This window comes from Choloepus didactylus, chromosome 3, assembly GCF_015220235.1.
Source record: "Choloepus didactylus isolate mChoDid1 chromosome 3, mChoDid1.pri, whole genome shotgun sequence".
NCBI classification, from domain to species: domain Eukaryota; kingdom Metazoa; phylum Chordata; class Mammalia; order Pilosa; family Megalonychidae; genus Choloepus; species Choloepus didactylus.
In genome coordinates, this window is record NC_051309.1 from 74,373,060 (window position 1) to 74,396,015 (window position 22,956).

Sequence of the window (22,956 nt, forward strand, 5' to 3'; positions counted from 1 at the left end):
AAGTTCTTATAGCAGCCACATCTATTCCTGAGTTATTGTGGTTATTTTTAAATTCTGAAGTGCTGGGCTCTTTGGGTATAACCTGATTGTTCTCTGGAACTTTAGGTATCTGTGTAACACCTGAGACTCAGAACTAGAGTTCTGCAGCTATGAAAGTCTGCATTACCCCATATAGCAACTGTTTAAAAAGCTGAAAAGAGATCAGATTTCAATTAGAGAGATGAATGAAGCTGGTCTGGTTAGGACTAAGGCAAATCAGACTAAAGGGTAAAGGATGATATTGATGGTGTTTTAAAACTTCAACTTCTGTGTGAGACCAAAAGAAGAGATGTTTATTCAGTGCAATATTTATATTTTCCATAGCACACTATCTAATTTAACTTGTATGGTCAATTTATTCGAACACAGCACCATAATTGCATGGAACATTGAATAAGGAATAAGATCTTGTTTCTTTGTACAGGTTAGTGTGATGCCCCAACACATCCCAGAGTATTTTGGACAGAGAATAAAAAAGTATTTGCAAAGCCTCCTTGAGGAACTGGGAAAAATATGGAAATATTAAACTTCCCCATCTGGGGAATTCCTGATATTCTCGCAAGCATCGGGGGCTACAAATTTATAGGCAAAGACCTTGATCTTGGCACTTGCCCTTTGAAATTTATTCCTGCAAAGGAGAAGCTAAGTCTACTTATAATTTTGCCCAAGAGTCACCCCCAGAGAACCTCTTTTGTTGCTCAAATGTGGCCTCTCTTTGTAAGCCAACTCAGCAGGTAAACTCACTGCCCTTCTCCCTACATGGGACATAACTCCTAGGGGTGTAAGTCTCCCTGGCAATGTGGGACATGACTCTCAGGGATGATACTGGCTGGCCCTGGCATCATAGGATTGAGAAAGTCTCCTTGGACGAAAATGGGGAATGGGAATGAAATAAAATTGTTTCAGTGGCTGAAAGATTTCAAATAAAGTCAAGAGGTCATTCTGGAGGTTATTCTTATGCATTATATAGATATCCCTTTTCAGTTTTTAGTGTATTGGTGTAGCTAGAAGGAAATACCTGAAACTGTTGAACTCTAATCCAGTAGCCTTGATTTTGAAGATGATTGTATAACTATATAGCTTTTACAGTGTGACTTTGTAATTGTGAAAACCTGTGACTGACACTCCCTCTATACAGTATATGGACAGATGAATAAGAAAACAAAGCAAAAAATAAATAAATAATAGTGGGGGATAAGGGATATGGAATGTTTTGGGTGTTCTTCTTTATTTTAATTTTAATTTTAATTTTAATTTCAATTTTTTGGAGTAATGAAAATGTTCAAAAATTAATTATGGTGACGCATTCACAACTATACGATGATACCATGAACTATTGTTTGTACACTTTGGATGACTATCTGACAGGTGAAGATATCTCAATAAAATTGCATTTAAAAAAAGAGTAATGCTACTAGTAACTTTGGGATCATATTTTTAGTGCATATATATGTGCATTTTTGTTGAGTATATATCTAAGAGTGATATCATTAGTCTTGGGGTATGTTGTGCTTCTTGGACATGGATGTTTATGTCTTTCATAAGAGTTGGGAAATTTTCAGCCATTATGTCCTCAAATATACTGTCTGATCCTTTTCCCTACCCCTCTCCTTCTGGGACACTTATGACACATTTATTTGTGTGCTTTGTGCTGTCATTCAATTCCCTGAGACCCTGCTGATTTTTTTCCATTATTTTCTCTATCCTTTTGTCTGTTCCATTTGAAAAGTTCTATCTTCTAAGTCACTGATCCTTTTTTCTGACTGTTCAAATCTGTGATTGTATGCCTCTATTGTATTTTTAATCTCATCTATTCTTCCTTTCATTCCCACAACGTCTGTTATTTTTTTTTTACCTGCTTTTAAATTATTCTTTATGCTCACCCAAAGTCTTCTTAATATCTTTTATATAATATATTTTACTTCATCTTCTTGGATTTATTTAGGAGATTTGCTTGAAAATCTTCGATCAGTTCCAAATTCTCTACCTCCTCCGACTTTTTAGTTTGTTCCTTTGGCTGGTCCATGTCATCCTTTTTCTTAGTTTGGCTTGTAATTTTTTTCCATTGTCTAGGCATCTGATTATCTTGCTGAGTTTATTCTAATGGTCAGTTTCTCCCTTGCCCAGGATTTTATTGTTATTTGGCTTTGTGTTGTCACTTCTTTGACTCTTGGTTCAACTTATTCTAGGTCTTTAGAATTGTCCATGTTTAACTGATCAAAATCAGGGCCAGGGAGCCATGCAGGTATGCAAACCAGTTCCAAAGTCCCTGGAGAGAGGGCAGAAAAGACTCCAAAAAGCCTCCCCCTCCCCCTTTGGCTCCCCAAAGGTGCACTTTCCTAGTCTGCCCAGTAGATGGTGCTTTTCAACAAATCTTTCCCCACTCCCCACAGCCCCATGAATTAGAGTATTTTTTTTTCTCAATGTCCTCTAGGCAGTGTTGAAACTATGGCTGTGAAAATTCCTGTTCTGGGCAGACTAGAACCATGAGTCAGAGCCAAGTTTAGCAGTTCAGACTTCCTGATCAGAAGCCATGCTCAGTTCTTGGCCTCCATGCCCCTCTGTCTGCAGCAGCCAGTCCCAGACTTTATACTCAAGGCTGTTTACCTTGAAGGTGGGGATGGGTGCCAGCCCATCATGGGAGTGGTTCACTCATAGTTTTTCTTGCAATTTCTCAGTCTTCCTGTCTTGTGCTTTCCTGGATGCTGCATAGTACTCCCCTGGTCTCTGGAGCTCCAGAACAGTAGCTCTGGGCAGTTTCTAACCCGATCACTTGCTGTTTTTGGAAGAGGGGTGGGCCCTGCCCCTCCCTACTTCTCCATCATCCTGGAAGTTCTCCCAGGCAGTGTTTTTTTTTAATTCAATTTTATTGAGCTATATTCACACACCATACAATCATCCAAAGTGTACAATCAGTTCTTCACAGTACCATCATATAGTTGTGCATTCATCACAATTTTTGAACATTTTCATTACTCCAAAAATTAAAAATAAAGAGTAAAAAAGAACACCCAGACATCCCATGTCCTTCCCCCGCCACACACACTATTATTCATCTACTTTTTTTCCCCATTTTTCTACTCATCTATCCATATACTGGATAAAGGGAGTGTGAGCCATAAGGTTTTCATAATCACACAGTCACACCATATAAGCTATATTGTTAAACAGACATCTTCAAGAATCAAGGCTACTGGGATGCAGTTCAACAGTTTCAAGTATTTCCTTCTAGCTATTCTAATACACTAAAAACTACAAAGGGATATCTATATAGTGCATAAGAATGCACTCCAGAATGACTTCTCGATTCCATTTGAAATCTCTCAGCCACTGAAACTTTATTTTGTTTCATTTCTTTTCCCCTTTTTGGTCAAGAAGGCTTTCTCAATCCCACAACACCATGTCCAGGCTCATCCCTGGGAGTCATGTCCCATGTTGCCAGGGCGATTTACACCCCTGGGAGTCATGTCCCATGTAGGGGAGAGGGCAAAGAGTTCACCTGCAGAGTGGGCTGAGAGAGAGAGGCTAGACACTGTTTTAATAGGTTTATATGTACTGAAGTTTTAAATCCATACAATAATTTAAAAGCTAAATATTATTATTCCATTTTCAATATGAGGAAACTGAGGCAATGAGAGGTTTAGTAATTTACCCAAGGTCATATTTAAGTAAAATTTGAGTTCATATTTTAACCCAGGAACTCTGACTCTAGAGACTATGCTCTTAGGCTCACTACTCCTCATCAGACTCTGCAAAGGAATGCAGTTGGAGTGTTCAAGGAAAAATTAAAAGAGTGGGCCTTAATCCAGTATGTCTGGAGTCCTCATAATCAAAGGAAATTTATACAGGGAAACAGAAGCCACAGGAGGAGACTGAAGGAAACAGATGGCCATGTGACAGAGGCAGAGATTGATTGCCAGCAAGCCACCACCAGAATGCTACAGATTTCTGGGAAGCCATGACCTACTGCTACTTTGATTTCAGGCTTCTGACTTCCAAAACCGGGAAAAAATAACACCAGTCTGTGATATTTTGTTATAGCAGCTCTGGCAAACTAAGACAGCGATGGCTGTCAGAGCTTCACATAGGCCTCACTTTCTTAGGCATCAGTGATTGAAACCACATAACCCAGCTCATTCTGATTATGAAGTAGCTGCAGCTGCTTTGGTGTAAGTGGTTCAGCAATCTGGATCAATAGGGAGTACCCATCATATAATCACATTACTGTTATCTCCATAAAACATCAAGAAACCCTTTCAATGAACTATTTTGTAGATGCAAAGATTGAAATTCAGAGAGACTGGGTAACTTGCCTGCCGTCACTTAGCTACCACTTGGCAAAGTTGCAATTCGGATTTCAGATTTGAAGTTCTTTTCTTAGGGTGTCCATACAATTTAACATCCAATCCTGGATATGTTTGACAGTGAAAGGCACAGCTATAATAATTAAACTGGGGCAATAGACATAATGCAAGTATTTCTAGAGTAAACCAGTACATATGATCACCCTACCTTTTCCTCCACTTTTTGATATCTTTAATGATATTTTACTCAATGTCAAAACATCCTTCCATGATTATTTTTTAATGCCAATAATAACCCATAGTCTAAAGTTAACATTAAAGGAGCCAATTAGCTTTGAAAAATTGTAATAAAGACAGGACAACTTAAATATGCCTAAAGAATTAATTTATTGAAATGACTGGAGAGGAAATAGGTTTTTAAGAAATAATAATAAGCACAATTCCAGAAACCATTTTTATACATATTATAAATATGTGTTTATAGTGTTTCCAACTCACAATTGAACTTCTATGGCACTAATTGAATTAAAATTTGCAAAGGGTAAAGACTCTATGAGTCAAATTCAAATGAAGATGAATACCATACATAACATAAAGAAAATAATAAACTTTCATTTTTGTAAATGTGGATTAATTCAAAAATAATTTTTCATAACATGATTCAAAGATAGAAAATAGGCCACAAAGTCCATTCGCAGTCAATTCTGTGGATTAGGAAGAAAATATATTATTAGTTTTGTTAAATGATATAACTATTTATCTTGCCCCATTTGCAATTTTAGTTTGATTAATTCACAAGAGATCTTATTACAAATACTTCCCACCCTGCCCTCCCTTGGAAGCATATAAAAGTTTCTATAGGATCATACACCATCTCACTTGAAATCGTTTTGGTGAAATGTCTAATCTATCATGATCACAAAAGGATTTGTATCTTAACAGTCCTAAAGCTATCCTCTATTCTTTTTTTAACCCTGCACTAATTAATTTTATTTTGACTCATGAATTAAAAGATACCATACAAATTCCAAGTGATTAAAAAAAAAAATCATACAAACCCAAAGTTAGAAACAAGAATGCAAGCCAATATTTTAAAAAAAGCTCAAACATATTCACATAAAAAAAAGATAACTATTTTTCTTTTTCCTAAAACTGAGGGTAATCAAATGTAAAGATATAGGCATTTAGAAGCAAATCATTCAAATCTGTCCACACAGATACAAAATATGTTTTACGTTTTATTTGAAACATAAAAATATGTAATTTGACATTGTAAAGGCAGTTAGTAGCATTTAATTATATATTTGAATGTGGTTTAAAGGGGAAATTTTAAGTTGTATATATGTTACTAGAGCAAAATAAAAGGAAAAAAATCCATAGAACTGCACAACACAAACAATGAACCCCAAGTTAAGCCATGAACTATTGATAATAGCACATTATAAAAATGTGCTTTCATCAATTTTAATAAATCTACCACAGGTGTTAATCACAGGGAAATATATGGGAATCCTTTAGTTTATGCATGATTGTTTTATAAAGCCACAACTCTAATAAAAAAAAAATACAAAATTTTAAGTTAGTAAAAAAATAGATAACCATTGAGAATAAATTGATAACTAATAATTAAGCTAGTACATTAACTGAGTTTGCCACTCTTTTAGGCTTATCCAAGATAACGAAACATTCACAATCATGAACTAACAAATGATAAGTCTAATTTCCAACCCCCCAAAACTCACCAAAAATGAGGAAGAATCATTAACTTTGCAATCCTCTTAGACCTTAAAAATAAGGAAATAAAAAAATATGCATATACTGCATATCTTGGCAAAAACATTTGCCCTAAGAATGCTTTGAGTAATGAAATAAACATCTCAATTTTTTGCTCTTATATGCACATATATCAAGGAAAAGGTGTTGTGAAGGAAGACACGTGGGGAATAGATAGACATAAGGGAAACTGCAAAACTATATAAAATAATAAATCTTCTTTATTCCAAGTAAAATCAGATTATTGAATTTAATTCTAGCTTAAATAAGCCTATACCTTCTTTATCTAAATTAAAGGTTCTCAAAAAGAACAATTAAATCAGAATCCCTGCAAGCATTCCTACCACTCAGCTTCCCTACATAGAAAATCATAACAATTATTTCAGAATTTCTGGGGGTGAGGATAGGCATTGGGATTTTTGGAAAAACAAAAAAACAAAAACTCAGCTGAGTCTATCGTGTATCTAAACGTTCTGCTTTTTGGATCCATGAACATATGCATTTATTCTTTCACTTTAGAGCTGTCATTTATTCTAACAATATATGCATACTAGGATTGAAACAGCAAAGTAAGTTAATTGAACTTACAGTAATGGGGTTGTAAACTTGGGCAAGTTGCTGAGTCATAGAGAACTCCTCGGTAGGGTCAAGTACAGGCTCTTGGTACAGCAGAAAGGCTTGGACAGGCATCTCTCTCTGGGGATAGGGCATCATTTGCTGGGGAACAGGCAGGATTTGGGGCTGTGGGAGAGACAGCTGGAGCCAAGAAGGCATCACAGAACTCTGAGGAAAAGGCTGAGGTTGTTGCTGCTGGATAAAGGGCTGGAGCAGAGGTTGAGGAAGGTACAGACGTTCACGACCATTCAGAGTCAGGATTTGACTGCCAGGAAAGGGCACTGTTGGAGATTTAAGGATGGGCATAACTTTGTGTTTAAGGGGGATGCTGTCTTTATCTTTGGGGGCTCCCATCATTTCAGGCTGAAGGAAAGGCAGCATCATAGCAGGCTGAGCAAGAGGCAGGATGTTTTGTTGAAGGACAGGGTAAGAGAGGGGCTTAGCAAAAGGATAGATTAGAGGCTGTGGCTGGATAAAGGGGTGGATTTTATCCTGGAATTCCTCCTGCAAAGAAGAAAAGGAATTTTTGAGGCCATGATTCAGCCATAGCTGTTGTTCATAATGAATTAATCTATTCTCTCTTGGAGAACCATAATTGGCACAACATATGTTCACAATGAGAGAAAAGAAAAAAAGATAATCCTTTACTCATCTTGGTTAAGGAATTATTTGGGGTCATGTGAAAAATAACAAGTAAAATGACTTTTGAAGGATTTCTCATTAATTCACTCACTTCATAGGTGAACTCACACTCCAAACTAAAAACAATGTTTGGGGATTTCAAGACTTTTCCACCTTTTCCTGAGTCACCTGGATAACTGTAGTTATATACTTGGTCTTCAAAGGGCATCAGCTTTCGACATTGGTGTTGATAATAGACCAAACTGTTTTTTATATGCTGAAAGGAGATGTATTTTAAGAGACTTAGAGGGGGGCAACTCCAAGATTTGCTTTTGTTTTGCTTTAACAAAAAATCAGTCTTAATTTGTGGCTAAATTCAGGGAGTTATTTAACACCCACCAATCTCTAGCATGGCTTTTCCTTGGTAGAAGGTAGTTATCTAGAGTCCTTCACAGGCATCAGTTTGCAAATTCAATTTAATTTAGAAAATATTTTGTGTGAACATCAAACAATCAACTTTCATGATAAAACAGGGAGGCTAGAATATTACAATTAGGTATATATTACTATAAATGTAATTTAGTTAAATATAGAATTTTAGGTTTTCCAGGAAAATCCTTGATTTTTAAGCAAGTGCTGCTACTTAATTATTGTATGTTAATGTCACACAACTGTCTTTTCAATTGCTCTATACTTCCTTCTTCCCTCTGTCTAATGGAAATGCTCTAATAACATCAAGTATTCAATAACTAAAACCTAAAAAGTGTTTATTGTGAAACTATGCATTATTCATTACGTGCCAGCTCAACTCTCCTATGGGGTAGATATTCTCAGCTTCAGTTTACAGATGAAGCAATTGAGGTACAGAGAAACTTGAGGCCAAAGTCACACAGCTGATAAATGATCAAGTTAGGATTCTGTGCCCTATTGCCTCCCTATTACCTTGCGTCACTACCTTGAGAATAAGAAGAACATAGTTCCCAACTTGGAAATGTTCCTACTGATATGCATTTGTTGAAACAGGTATACTGTTAATAAAAAGACTAAATCGATAATTTTTCTTAGGTATTTAATTTATACTCTCAAAACTGATCAGAAGTTTAAAAAAATGCATTTATGTTGGAGAATATACATTGACTTTGTCAATGTTCACTTCTTACACTGGTTGGTGAATGCATGCCATTTATTTTATTATTATTTAGACTGAACATAGATATAATATTTTTGTATGTGTATTTCATAATAATTTTTTAAATATACTCATCATGAACAAATTACCTCTCTTTGTTGTTTATCATGTTTAACCTTCTCAAGTTTCTGCTAAAAACATACCATGAATAGAGAAATGTTATCATCTGTAAAATTTAAACATGAGAAACTTTAAAAATATGTACATTTAAATATGAAGGGTTTACCTTGTTGACTTGTGTAATGGATTCCTTCAGCAAAATAAAAACAAATCAAGTTTAGTTTTAATGATTTCTGGTCAAGAAAGCAGCTATTCTATGTCAGTATAAATCAGAAAATGAAAGCAATTAATAGGTTAATGTGGATAACTTATTTGGTAATGTTGTCCACGACTTAGGATAACTCCTGAAGGTTATATATTACACTATTCTGTATAAATCTATTTTATAAAAAAAAGACAGATAGAAGAATTCAGTAAAGAGAGAAAAGAAAATTAGTGAACATGGTACATTTAATAGATGCTAATTTCTCTTTACCCCTACCCTCCCTTCCTATAGCAACAAATGATCTCTAATACCCCATCTGATTCTAAAATAATAATACTCATTGAAAATATGTTCTAATAATCATTGGTACATTCTGCTAATCATTCTTAGTTCATTTGTTAAACTTCAAGATCAAAGAAAGTGTGTCAATGAATTACAAGAAATAAATACCCCTAAGGAGCTTAAAACACTTCTTGAAGAGACACAATATATCAATATACCATTAATCAACAGGTGATAGACTTACAAAGGGTAAATATCTACTCGGTTCCTCAGGTAGATTTAGGATTACGCTAACTCTCATTGCTTCTTAACAACTGTAATTGCGAAACATGTCCATATGCATGCCTGCCTCCTCATATTGCAAGCTCTTTGCTATTTGCATTCCTATCTTTTCAGTTTGCATCACCAGCTCCTAGGCAATGTCTGAGTCATAGAAGGTGCTCAATAAAGGATTACCAAAATAATGAATGAGGTCAGAGTAGAGCTCAGTAAAAAGTGAACACAGAAAACAGAACTATATTGTTCTTAAAAAGGGGGCAAAGTGTCTTACAAATTCAAGTAGCAAGTCAATTTAGAAACTGCTAGACTACTAAATCCTCCAGACATTTATTCTATCCACAAACATATTATTTGGGGATTTACATTAGAAGTTGTATGTCAGAATGAAGTAGCATTGACTTAACTACCCTAATGTATAGAAACATAAGCATAGCTCTTTACTGCTCTAAAACTAGAAAACTGCCTGTGAATGAAACTCCTCTTACCTCACTGCTTGAAAGAATTTCTGCAGTCTGTAAAGGGGAAACAAAAAAATTAACCAGGTGAGTATCCATATAATTATTGTTTCATGGTTGGAAAATTTTCTCTGAATCAAAAAATGACTTACCTCACTAGATACGCTAAGTTCTTCCTTCTGTAAAGAAAAAAGGGACACCACCATTTTAGTACCTATGGCTAACTCATAATTAACATTTTTCTTACTTAATTTTTACCTTGTTTGTGCAAAAATTAATTTGATAAATAAAAAATAACGCTATTTGTCTTTCAAGAGACTTGAAAAGCAGTTGTTATAATGCCTTTGCTATTTAGTAACTTTTCTATTGGAATATTTTTATGTTATGGGAATGAATAACAGGGATTTTGATGAATAACAAAAAGAAATTATTTCAATTCATCTTAAACATTTTATAATGATTGTAATTACGGTTATTTTAGCACTGCCTGCTATTCCATGCTTTGAGTGTCTTTGTACACACACAGATAGGATTTGACCCAACACCTAAGGTGAGGAATATGTATATTTTACCATTGGAATAATATCTATTTATCTAGTTTGCACAAAATGTCATGCAATTGTATTTGTGCAATATCACTCTTTTTTGGTGTTATTTTTATGTTTCTTATGATTTTGTTGGTTGCTTGCTGGTTTGTTTGTTTTTTCTTTAGGGACTGGTGACACAGTGGTGTAGAAAACATTTGATTCAGATTTGTAGCCCTGCAAGAATCTGAATCAAGACACTGGTAAGGTGAACCATTTTCTCAGGAGCCAAAAAAAATCTGTTGAAAATCTGCTTTTTCTTGAACATTTAAAAATGTTAGACATTATTCACTACACAAAATCAGATAGTCTACTAGATCTTAAATATTTTGAAATTTCCCTCTCTACTTACCTCCTTTGCAAGAGCAAGAGCCACCAGGCAAGCAAGGATGAGGACCTTCATTGTTACCAGATCCTGTGGGTGGGGAAATGAGGACATAGTAATTGGTTGGTCAATGTGATTTTTTTTTTTTTTTTACTTACGTAGGGTTACTTTTCCTTTAACAAATCCAAAGATAATGTATAATAAATAAAATAAAAATGTCTTATTTTAGAAAAAAAATACTGATAAGAGGTTTTATCAAACGATCAAGGCCAAAGTCTACTGTGGCTCCCTATTCTTACTATAAAATTCAAACTTCATTGTCAGCCATTCATGTTTTTCAGCTTTGTAGCACCTCTATCTGACTCTTTTTCATCCTGTTCAAAGTAATATACTTTTCTTGAAATGTAAAAAGATATTATAAATATTTGTGGAAAGATTTGTTGATTAATTCATTTGCTCAAAAATATTTATTAAGCACCACTTATTGCCAGATGTTATCTAGGTACTGGGGATACAACAGTGAACAAAATTTAGAAGTGTTGGCCCTGATGCACCTCCATTCTATTGGAGAAAGACGGATCAAAGAAAATGTATGTAAAGAAGATGTTTTCTTCAAGATCATATTTTATTTTTATTTTACTAAACTAAAAGTTTTCCATGAATATTTAGTTTACACACATTTTTTAAATTCCAGTAAAACCAATAATTTCATTTTAACATTTCAAATTGTGCCTCTTTCCAGATGCTTCCTTGGACTGATTGATTTGTTTTTTTCTCCATTTATACCCACTCTGGTCTTCATCCAGATGCAGCTAATGCTCTATTTTCTGCTTTATGCCATATGATTCTAGAGAGCATACACTGTGCCATGTCGCCCTTTCTTTGTGTCAAAATGTGCCTCCTGGTGATTTACCAAAAGCTCTTCTCCTCTCCTTCCCCTGGGCAATCGTTTCTTGTGATACACAAGTAACAGTTTTGAACAAAATGCACTAACTGGCCTCCTTGCTTGGTTTCATTGTATGGTCTACAATTTCTTGTCAAAAATAATGTGTGTGCCATAATATCCCTTTGCACATAATCTCCATTCTCAGATTCTTAAACTAACCATCTGAACTCTAAATATTTCAGGAAAAAGTCCCTAATTCATTTGCAAAACTTTCTTTCCAATATTTGAAGACTGAAAATAATTCTATTAGGGAAAAGAAATAATTTTTCCATACTTTTCTCAAAGGGGTTACATAATTATTTTTTTTTTCCCTAAGACCTGCATAAGTTTCCAAATAAAATTTTTTGTCATGATTCACCAATACTATGGTGCTTTATTACAGATCATAATATCTAGGAAGGATCCATTGCTTTCTTATATTTCTTACCCAACATTTTATAAACCAGTTAAGTCAGAATTTCATTACTGATATATACTCTAAGATACACTTGCTTCCAAGTCATGTCTTTCCTTTGTTTCCAAATCATCTCTGTCCTATCTCGAATTTCCATACAAAGTGAAACACTTTGCTTCCTTTGTTTTTGTTTTGTTTTGTTTTATACAGGGGAGAGAGCAAAGGCAGACCCTCTATACCTGCAGTGCAATGGATAACTAATGGGAAAACTATCTTTGTGATCATGGTATCTCCCCTGCAAGGTAAGTATTTGCTTCTTTTTTAAACATGACTCTGTATTTCCATATTTCTATTTTAATATAATTTTGAGATATCATAAACTAGATGATAAACTGGGAAGTTGAATGTTGTAAACAAGTTTGGTGAGTGCATTTTTCTCTTAAACTAAAATTATTTATTAACATTCCAAATGTACATATTCCCAAAGTACTCTTTCAGTTTCTTTTTTTTTTTCTTTTTTGTAGTATGGTTTAATTAGAGAAGTTATAGGATTACAGAAAAATCATGCCTAAAATACAGAGCTCCCATGTACCACCATATTATTAACACCTGGCATTAGTGTGGTACATTTATTACAATTGAAAGAACATTTTTATAATTGTGCTATTAACTTTAGTCCATGGTCTCTCAATTTTTGACTAAGTAAGCCACCTCTAAATACTACCTGTTCCTAGTAATTATTCATCTTCCCATATGATAATTTGAATATGGTTGTTTTTATGGCTATTACGTGTTAAATCAAGTCAGAAGACTTACTTAGTTCAAGAAAGAAATCTCTTCTTGATATAGCCTACTAACTAGCCTTGTACTAAAATATATAATTTGTGGCACTACATTTTCTTAAACTCATAAAACCTATATTGTTTAGAATTTTTACCAAATCCTTCCAGGCACTTCTATTTTTTAACTTAAGTTTTGAAAATATTGTCAGCTTTATCTTAAATACTCTTATTTAAAAGAATTTGTTTTAAGCAATTCTGTTTTTCCTATATCTCAACCCAGCTAAAGGGGATATATTGAATTTATATCTGAAACTCTTACCTTTCTTCCAAGATGGAGGACAAGAAGTGAAGGTGGAGCTGAGAGGATGATGATCTGTCTGCTTTTCTGGCTTTTTATATATTGTGTTTAATGATATGCTAATTTTGTGGTTTGAAATAAAATCAGCAGGGAATTTCAATTCCAAGAAGTCTGCGTGATTAGAAAATGATTTCCATCCATTATCTGTCCCTAGAAATTCTGAGGAGCACTTACACAAGGGAGCAATTCACAAGCTGATGAAGGAAACCTGTCCAGGAAGTACAGTTATCCAATGGCTAAGGACAATAACTGTAGGACAAGGACACTGGCCTTTGTGTTACTGTGTGCATAATTGGGTCACTTTAGTGCCCAATGGGACCTCAAGATTCCAGCTAAGGAAGAATTCTCTGAGAACATCAGAGATATGCAGGGGTTTCACATGGCTTCAATTTAATGCTAACCTAAGCAGCTGTTAGTGTTTTGTCCTGCAGTGGAGAAACTGACTAGGTAGAGAAGTCCGTGATGATAGCTGAATAATGTCAGGCAAATTGCTTAGCTCCCAGGGTCACTTGATTTGGGAAAAGTAAGTCATTAACTTTAAACCAATATTTTGTACACAAGAGGAATGAAACCTTCTTCAGAGAAGGAATCTAGGTGACTAATTTAGGGAAATTTCCTTTGTTCTGGGTAAATCTGTCAGAAAAGTTTTGCATAGTGTCATGGAGACTTATTTATTTGGCAAATGTTGATTATCTATTTTTATTTTGGGCATAATAATGATTATCATAAAATGGCTACCTTTTACTTAATGCTAATCCTATGCCAGCCATTAAGCACTTCACAGATGTCTTCTTTAAGCCTCACAAAAGCATCATTTCATACTTTGGTTGAGGAAACCAAGACAACAAAATGTTAAGTAGCTTGCTAAAATCATATTGATTGTAAGTGGCAGAGATAACATTTAAACCCAGGTCTGTCTGACTACAGATGATTCTACTTGGTCATACACAGTGCCCCACAGCCCAGGTTTTAACTCTCTTGAGATTTTTGCTATAAAATAAAATCGGTGTAGCATTTTGACTTAAATATACAGAATTTATTTATGCCTGGATTGAGGAAGTGGGCAATGGTGCTGGGTGTGAATAGGGGGAGCTGTTCCTTAAGGAGATGCTATTTTAGCTGGGCATCAAAAGAAGGAGTAGAATTTTGAGAGACAATTAAATTGCAGTTAAGTATTTAGGCTAAAGGAAATGAAGGATCATGAAGAGCAAGACGGGCATGAGGAGGAGGGCTTCATGGCCAGGACAGGACCCCCTGCCTGCTTCCTTCTCCTTGGCAGCATGTTAAGATTTGAATGATCAGGCATATTTCCAAAAGTGATCTGAAGTTTCACCATGCTGAAATATTTGATGGGATTGGCAGATCAATGAATGCATGATTAATAATTTTAAAGAGTGGTTTGAGTTTATTGCATTCTGCATTTTAGCATAAATAGAGATTATAAAGAATAAGTCACTCTTGCATAGGTTTGATGGAGTGGATATCTTTAAATTTCAGATATGTAGTCTGACATAATTCACTAGAAAAATGGGAAAAATATGGGAGATGTGAAAGAAGTAAGAATTATGAAATTACTTGGCTTTTATGGCTTTATGACACTAACTTAGGTGACCCTGTAGAGTAGGTAGGGATATGCTATTGTAGTCTAAGTTAGACATAATGGTGACCTCAGCTAAGCAATACAGTGCTGGGCATGTTAAGCAATGGAAAGGTAAACTTGACATTAGATTATGCATAATGCAAGAACCAGGGAAAAGAACAATTAGAATATTTCCTGGGTGACTAAAAAGTCTGCCATGTTATGAACCATGATAAAAAACCAGGCTGAAATTAGAAAGGGGATACTAGTTTTATCTTGCACATGTTTATTTTGAGGATACCCAGGAGGCTGTTGTAAATTAAATTTGTGTTCAAAGGAGAAGTCATGAGTAAAATTATAGAAATCATTTTCTTTCAAGCCAAAGGAGTAGATGAAGTTCTCTAAGCAAAAGGTGGTAAGTGAGAAGATAAATATTCCAAGAACAAAGCTCAATTATTCCCAGAATCTGGTAGAGCAAAGGTAAACAGGAGAGAAAACAGAGTAGCCAGAAAAAGAATCAAGACAGTAGAGTGTCACATCAGCCATGGAAGTAAATAGCTAGAAGAAGAAAGTAGCATACACAGTGAAAATGCCACACAACTGTTGATTAGAGTAGTAACTAAGAAGAAAATTTTGGACATAGGGAGTCATTATCACTGTAACCTTTGAACTACACTGAATGTGATTAACAAGTTAAGTATTTTGTGAAGAATTAAAGTCAAAATGTGTATGCTAGTCTTCTGAGACATTCAGAAGACTTAAGGAGAACTATGGGATTGTTATGTCTATCAGGACAACCAGAGTCTCAGGAAGGTTTTTTTAGGATAGTAAAGACTCGTAGTTTAAATGAAAAAGGCCAATGGAGAAATAGAGTTGAAACACACCTCAAGGATAAAAATAAATTGATGGATCAAGTTCTAGAGAAAAGGTTGTAGGATCAGAGTCACTGCCAATAGGGTTACACCTTTGAAAAATGAATGTTTTCCTCTGAGACAGGAGAAAAGGAAGAGAAGATGGGGTAATTATAATACATATTCTGAGATATAGGGTAGAGAAGTTAAATCTCAAATTAAATGGTCTTATCTTTCCCTGTGAAGTGGAAAGTGTTACTCTCAGATGTCAAGGAAGTGTTTACAGGTTTAAGGATCTATAGAATGATGCAAAGTTTTGGTTAATGGGAAATTAAAAGTGAGTAAAAAAGATCCAAAAGCAAAATATTGATTTGAAATCAATATCAGATTGTTGTCTTTATCCAAGTAGACTTAGGGCACAGTTGTTGCAGTATAATATCAATAGGTCAAGGGAATTGTGGAGGGTGGAGATAGAATATATTTGTGCTAAAGCTACTAACCATGATATATTGTTTGTGTGAGAAGGGAAGAAAAGTCAGTAGTTGGGCAATAAACCAGGACACTAAAAAGGCCTTACATAGATGGAGATGGTAAAAAACACGAAGACCAGGTCTGATGAGAATGAGCAATGACAAGAAGTACAAGATCCAGCTTTTACTCAGACAGAAATTTTAACATTTGAAAGAAGAGGATTTCTGGTGATGACTACATCCAAGAAATAGCCATGCCTGCAGAATTCTGAAGATAGCTGGATGTGAAGGTTGTTGAAGGAAAAGCATATACTGTGTTCCATGTTAAAATATCTAATTTTGTCAGGCATTTCACTAGTTGTCAGAAATGCAACAGTAAATTAAAAAGGTATATTTCTTGTCCCTGCAAAGAACAATGCCTTCATGGTTAGACAGATATGAAAATATACTTTTGATGAAATGTAGTAACTGTTTTAATAAAACTGTGCATAAGATACAACAGGCAAAAGATGAATACTGAGTTCATTTTAGTTGATGATTAGGAGAGGGAAAGAAAGTCACCACAAGGCCATGAGTCCTGAGCCGTATCTAGAAGCCAGGTGAAGAAGGGATGAACGTAAGACAGGCAAAGTAAGAAGAACTATGGGATTGTCACATCTGTCAGAACAACCAGAGTCCCAGGAAGGTGTTTTTAGGCATTAGAATCTAGGCAAAAAGGAAAGGGGGAGCAGAGTCTTGGACATGAAAAAAGAATAAGTACAACGAAATGGAGTAGTAAATCTGGATCATGAATTCCAAGGAAGGGAAAGACAGAAATGAGAATAGAGAAAGAGGAGGGGGTCAGATAATGAAGGGCAAAACTTGTGCTCCTCTGGAATATGAATTTTTGTTTACAGATAGAGGAGAGCTATTGAGAGTTTTTGGGGGGACACTAACATTGAGAGATGAGTACTTCTAGTGAACAAAAAATTCTGGAATAAATTTCTTTAAAATGTACTCAGGCTTGGGGGCTCTTCTTTTTTTTTTTTTTTTTTTTTTTTTTTTTTTTTTTTTTTTTTTTTTTAGTAATTTGATGTTCACAGAAACACAAGAGAAGATGGAAGGAGGAAAGTAAACTGAAGGCTTCTGGAAGCACGACCCTGCTCAAAGTACCACAATAGAGTCTAAAGCTGGCCTCAAAGTGCTTGATTTTTCCTATTCACAAAAGCAGCTTCTACGTTTCTTGACCTGTTTAGTGACTGATGTTCACAAATGTAATTGGCTGACTGTTTGACTCTACCCATTCTTCCTATTTCTACTTTTCTATTCACTGTCTATAACAGATATATTCAGGACTTAAGCACAGATAGATGAATAATACTTCTAAAGTAAACACGCAGAGTATATTGACTTCCTATAGGCTTACTTAGTGATTTTTCTTTATAATAAACTTGCATTCACATCATGCTAGATTTACAGTGTAATGGGGCACACCTAATTGCATATATGTTTTATATTGCTTAAAAACCCAAATCAACATCTACTCTACATCCAAATTATTCAGCTGATAATCATTCTAAAGACTGCTCATACTGAGCCAGGAGGAAGCCATGAAAAGAAATGATGAAATGAACCCAATGCCATAGGTCTGATGGGGAAGGGCTTGGCTGCCCAGCATGCCTTTGCATGGGTTGCCAAAGCCACAGGCAAAAAAGGGTGGTTTCTAAGAAAAGGAACAAACATGCATTCCCCACACACTCATCATTACCTTTTTATTCTCTCAACAAGATATTGGCATATTATTCAATAAATGCAGCACTTTCTTGGTACTGTCTCACCAATTTTGAGTCACATTAATCAGTATAGTTATGATTGGCATTGGGCCAGAAAAGTAGGCAAAAACAATAATCAAGGAAATCACCAGCAATACACTAAAGAAAGAGGCTTGTCTAAGGGACAATTGCAAAGCCAGAGATTTAGGATAAAACCAGATGTTTTATCAGGTAGTCATCAGAACCCAATGGAAAGTAAGAAGCAGAATGCCATATGGGGCAGCCCAGGCTTCCACCTTGTACAACTTAAAGAGTTGACATTGATGTGGATTAAAATGAGAATTGAACCCCTTGAAATTTTATATGACAGTCCCAGGTGAGAAGCAAGACAGAATCAAAGCAAGATGGTCTAGGACTATTCATCATCAACAGCATTTCATTTGTTCAGCCAAAGCTGTCTCCAATATTAGGTGATAGATCTGAAATATGCAGGTATGAAATTTGGGTGAAGCATAAAGATAATGACTGAAGCCATTTAAATAAAATCCCCAAGAAAGAGTAGAAATGAAAGCAGGATAAAGACCACAATAAAGGAACCAAAAATATTCAGGAAATAAGAGCTGGAAGAGACCCTAGATATCATCCATAATGCATTTTAAACATAATTTAGAGAAGAGGAAACTGAGGTCCTAGGATGCTTCCTTATTTGCTTAAAATATACAGCTATTTAGAGATAAAGATAGTACTAGAACCTCTGTCTCCTGAGTAATATTCAGGCAGTGTTTAATAACTTCACCAAAGCATGGGAAATAAAAGGAAATAAAATAGTGTGGATTTTATGTAATGATTCAAATATTATGAACAATAGAACATAATTAACTCAAATTACTATGTAGATATGATAGCTTAGCAGTTTCTTATAGAGTATTTTAACTCTTTCATTAGTTAATTCAAATATAATAAAATGTCTTAGTTATTTGCAACATAGCTACCAACTTACAAAGTCAATCAAGAAACACGGAATAAGAAAAGTGTTCTCTAAGTAGGCATCACGGAAGCATATAGCCCAAGACACTGATTCATAGGGCACACTAGTAATTGTTCTTTACATGTAATCATAAAATTTCACTCTAGTTCAGGATACATTTATTGAGTACATACTATATGCTAGACTACCCATAAGATGCCAGTAACACCATTACCCCAGCTTTAAGAACCAAAAACATCACAAGAAATCACCAAACATCTTCTGAGGGGAAAAATCACCCCAGATTGAGAACAATTATCCTAGACAATGCAAAAATTACCAATACAAAGATGAGGATGACATAGTCCTCGCTAGCAAGCAAATCATAAATGTGGTGGGACTGATACCCAGACTTTGGCGTATAATAATTTCACCACTCTATAATCTTAATTTCATTCTTCTTACTTTTCTATACCATTTCTTTTCTACCAAATAACACCCCCATATTAAAAATCTTAAATCACTAATTACCTGATCCCATAGGATCTTCCAATAATCCTGTCAATTTTTCAATGTCCCTCAAGCCCCTTATGTCTCTGTGTCCTCATTTTCCCAGTTTGAATGTCACGGTTAATCATTATTATCACACCCTTGCATATACCCTCAAACTCCTTTCTCATTTCTGACTTTATTATATTGGCTTAGCTGAGTCATCTCCCAGGTTAATACAAATTCTACCTGCTGCCCCTGTGAATGTGGCTGAGAAAAATACTCAACCACGACAATTGGTTTCACTTTAAACTGAAGGTCACTAGCCTCATAGCTCTGTATGATGTCAGGCAGTCACATTCTGTTTTCCTCCCACATTCCATTACTTAAAACTGAAATAAACAACACTGCTTTCCCATTTTCATTTTCATAAACAGATGACCTTATTTTTTACTGAGAAAATACAAGCAATAGGAAATGGGACTAAAAGTTTCCATCACCATATCTCTACCCCAACTATGTCTTTTTCCATATTTTCGGTCTGTTACTTCTGTGGAATTATCATTGCTTTTAGCAAAGGCCAAACACTGTACTTGTGCCCTTGAAACCATCCTTCCTGCCAAATCAAGGAAACTTTGTGCACTCTTTTCCCCTCTCTAATGGATCCTTCTCATGAAACTACAAACAGTCTGTGATTTCTCCCATTAAAAAAAAAATACTCCTTCTCTTGGACCCATTCGTTTGGTAATAATTCCCAAATGTCTCCTACTCTTTGCAGGGGAAGGTGAGGTGAAATATCTTCCTCAAAAGTTGTTCAGACTTGGTATCCCTAATTTTTCTCCTCCTGTTGTTTTTTTCTTGCAATCAGATTTTCACATCTTTGCATTTTCTGTTTCTATGGTCTGGATGCTTTCCCAGATTAACTGCATGGGCCACCTACGTCTCTTCCTTCAAGTCTTTGCTCCCTTTTGCAGTGAGGCTTTCCTAACCATGTTGCTCAGCACTCCTAATATTTTTACCCCCTCCTTCATTTATTTTTCTTTTTATCACACAGTGCAATATGAATGCTATATATTTTACTTATTTTTCCCTGATGATACCCAACTCTTTGTGTTCGTGTCATCTGCCACCCTTAAAGAATATAGGTTTAATGAGGGTTGTAACCAAGAGCTAGACAAGTGAATCTCGTTTTGCTCAATAACTATTTTTCAGTGAATGAATGTATCTGGATGACTGACTAACATACAGCATCGGTGAAAGTATTCTGCTAATGGACACACAGAATAAAAAATGACTATACCTATGTGAGGTTTGGGGAATAGCTTCACAGATATGTTCATATTTCAGTTTGTTCCTGAGGAATCTAAAGTTCTTTAGTAAGATAATGTGAAGGGAAAGCTCTGTTTTACTCATTGAAGTTATTTGCTTGGCCATTACAGTTATTCTAGTTTGAAACTTCTGATTTAGTATGTGCAATCTGTATAATAATCACATTATATATACTGTTGCTAAATTTTTCAATGGTATGTATATATACCATATGGCAAAGCTAAAGACAGTGCTAGTAAGTGGTGGATCTGAGTTACCTATTACATTATGTGATCTGTCAATCATGTAGACAAGTTTTTATATTTGATAGATGGCTGCCAAGACTGTTCATTCAAATAGGGAAGAAGATTTATTTTTTAAAAGCAATTTTTTTTTCACACAATATACAATCCATCCAATGTGTACACTCAGTGGTATAATCACAGAGTTGTGCTTTCCTCACCACAATCAATTTTAGAACATTTTCACTGTCCAAAAAGGAAAACTGCATACCCTTTATCCCCCTGCTATTGCACTTAGCATTGACATGGTACCTTTGGTTACAACTGATGAAATGGCATTACACTAACACTGTTAACTATAGTCTGTAGTTGGCATTAGTTATATTTTTTCCACATATACTGCCCTATTATTAATATCTTGAAATAGTAATGTGTATTTATTCTAATTCATATAAGAACATTCTTATATTTATACAATTAACCTCTGTTATGGTCCACAAAAGGGTTCAATGTGTTATACGGTCCCAGGTTTTAGCCTCTATTTTTCCTTCTAGTGACATACACAACCCAAAAGTTCCCCTTTCTGCCATAATCACACCATTAATTCAGCATTGTTAATAACACTCACAGTAATGTGCTACCATCACCTCTATCCATCTCCAAACATTAATAATCAACCTTATTAAAAATTCTGTACAAATTAAGCATCAGCTTCCATTCTCTACCTTCATTCTGTTTGCTAGTAGCCTATTGTTCCAGTTTGCTAAAGCTGCCATTATGCGAAATACCAGAAATGAATTGGCTTTTATAAAGGGGATTTATTAGGTTATAAGTTTACAGCTCTAGGGCCCTAAAAGTGTCCAAATTTACACATTAACAAGAGGATATTTTCACTGAAGAAAGGCTGATGGTGTCCAGAACATCTCTGTCAGCTGGGAGGGCACATGGCTGGCATCTGCTAGTCCTTTGCTCCTGGGTTCTGGATTCAAAATGGCTTTCTCCAAAATGTCTCTGGGCTTCTGGCTTAGCTTCTCTCTCTCAGCTCCTGTGCATCTTTGCTTGTTCTCTCAGGGTGTTTCTCTCTAAGCATCAGGGAGTCCTCTCTTAGCTTCTCTGGGGCAAACTCTGGGCTTCATCTCTTAGCTTAGCATCTCCAAATGTTGTCATGTCTGTATCTTCAAGCTTCTGGGTCTGTGTCAGCCCCTGAAGTCTCTTAAGGACTCCAGTAAACTAATCAAGACCCACCTTGAATGGGCAGAGTCACATCTCCACTGAAAACAACCTAATCAAAAGGTCCCACCCACAATACGTCTGCACCTACAAGATTGCATTAAATAGTATATAACAGGTTCAAACCAGCACACCTATACTCTAGATTTTTTTTAACTACCAGGTTAAATATGTTTTTTGTTATCTAATTGTTTTCTACATTGCAACATATTTGATTAATCTAAAGAAAATTCCAAAGTATAATTTTTGGGTAACAGCTATAGTGAGTAAGCTTATTTCATGAAATCATTAAATGTCAGGCAATACGAAAAATGTTTTAAGTTTAAAAAAAAACTGTTAGATGACATGTAGCCTTAGTGCATAATAGGAAAAATAACATTTCAATGTCTACTTAAAAATGTATAGACATGTCTAAATTATGTAACTAATATACTATGTAGAAATGAAAAAAATAGGCACTTCAACATTAAGAAATTGTTTAAAATGCAAATCTTAAGACAGACAATTGAGTGCTTGTATTTCACAGCCTCTGGTTGGTCCAGAGTATGAGTCACAAACACATTTAGTTCTGTTTGGGTGGAAAAATCTTGTCTTTTCTAAATAACTGAATATTTTTTAAAATATAGATTATGAGTAATGAGATACCATTATATATGATAAAGAGGTTAAGATGACTTTGATTTTACCTTTTACTTATTTTTTTAATATACACTTTTTAAAGGAAGTTGAGTGGAAAGGTGATGACAAAATATCGCCCAACCTCCAGAATCACTGTATCTTTCTTAAAACTCACAGCTCTAGTAATAGTTGCTGTTTGAGCCAGAAGAAACTTTGGAAATATAATCAAATCTCTTATTT

At 35.1% G+C, this 22,956-nt stretch overlaps 1 protein-coding gene and 1 pseudogene across 1 annotated transcript in view; both read right to left on the reverse strand.

Moving 5' to 3' along the window:
* Window positions 1-4,138: 4,138 nt before the first annotated feature.
* Window positions 4,139-22,956, reverse strand: part of CSN2 (casein beta) — a 41,396-nt gene continuing 22,578 nt past the window's right edge. The window contains exons 2-8 of the mRNA XM_037831438.1: window positions 10,759-10,821; window positions 9,975-10,001; window positions 9,853-9,879; window positions 8,768-8,791; window positions 8,631-8,672; window positions 6,705-7,235; window positions 4,139-4,225 (exon numbers count right to left, since the gene is read on the reverse strand). Of these exons, the coding sequence (XP_037687366.1) occupies window positions 4,139-4,225; window positions 6,705-7,235; window positions 8,631-8,672; window positions 8,768-8,791; window positions 9,853-9,879; window positions 9,975-10,001; window positions 10,759-10,809 (789 nt within the window). The 5' untranslated portion in view covers window positions 10,810-10,821. The remainder of the gene's footprint in view (window positions 4,226-6,704; window positions 7,236-8,630; window positions 8,673-8,767; window positions 8,792-9,852; window positions 9,880-9,974; window positions 10,002-10,758; window positions 10,822-22,956) is intronic.
* LOC119530731 lies at window positions 12,271-12,381 on the reverse strand (annotated as a pseudogene).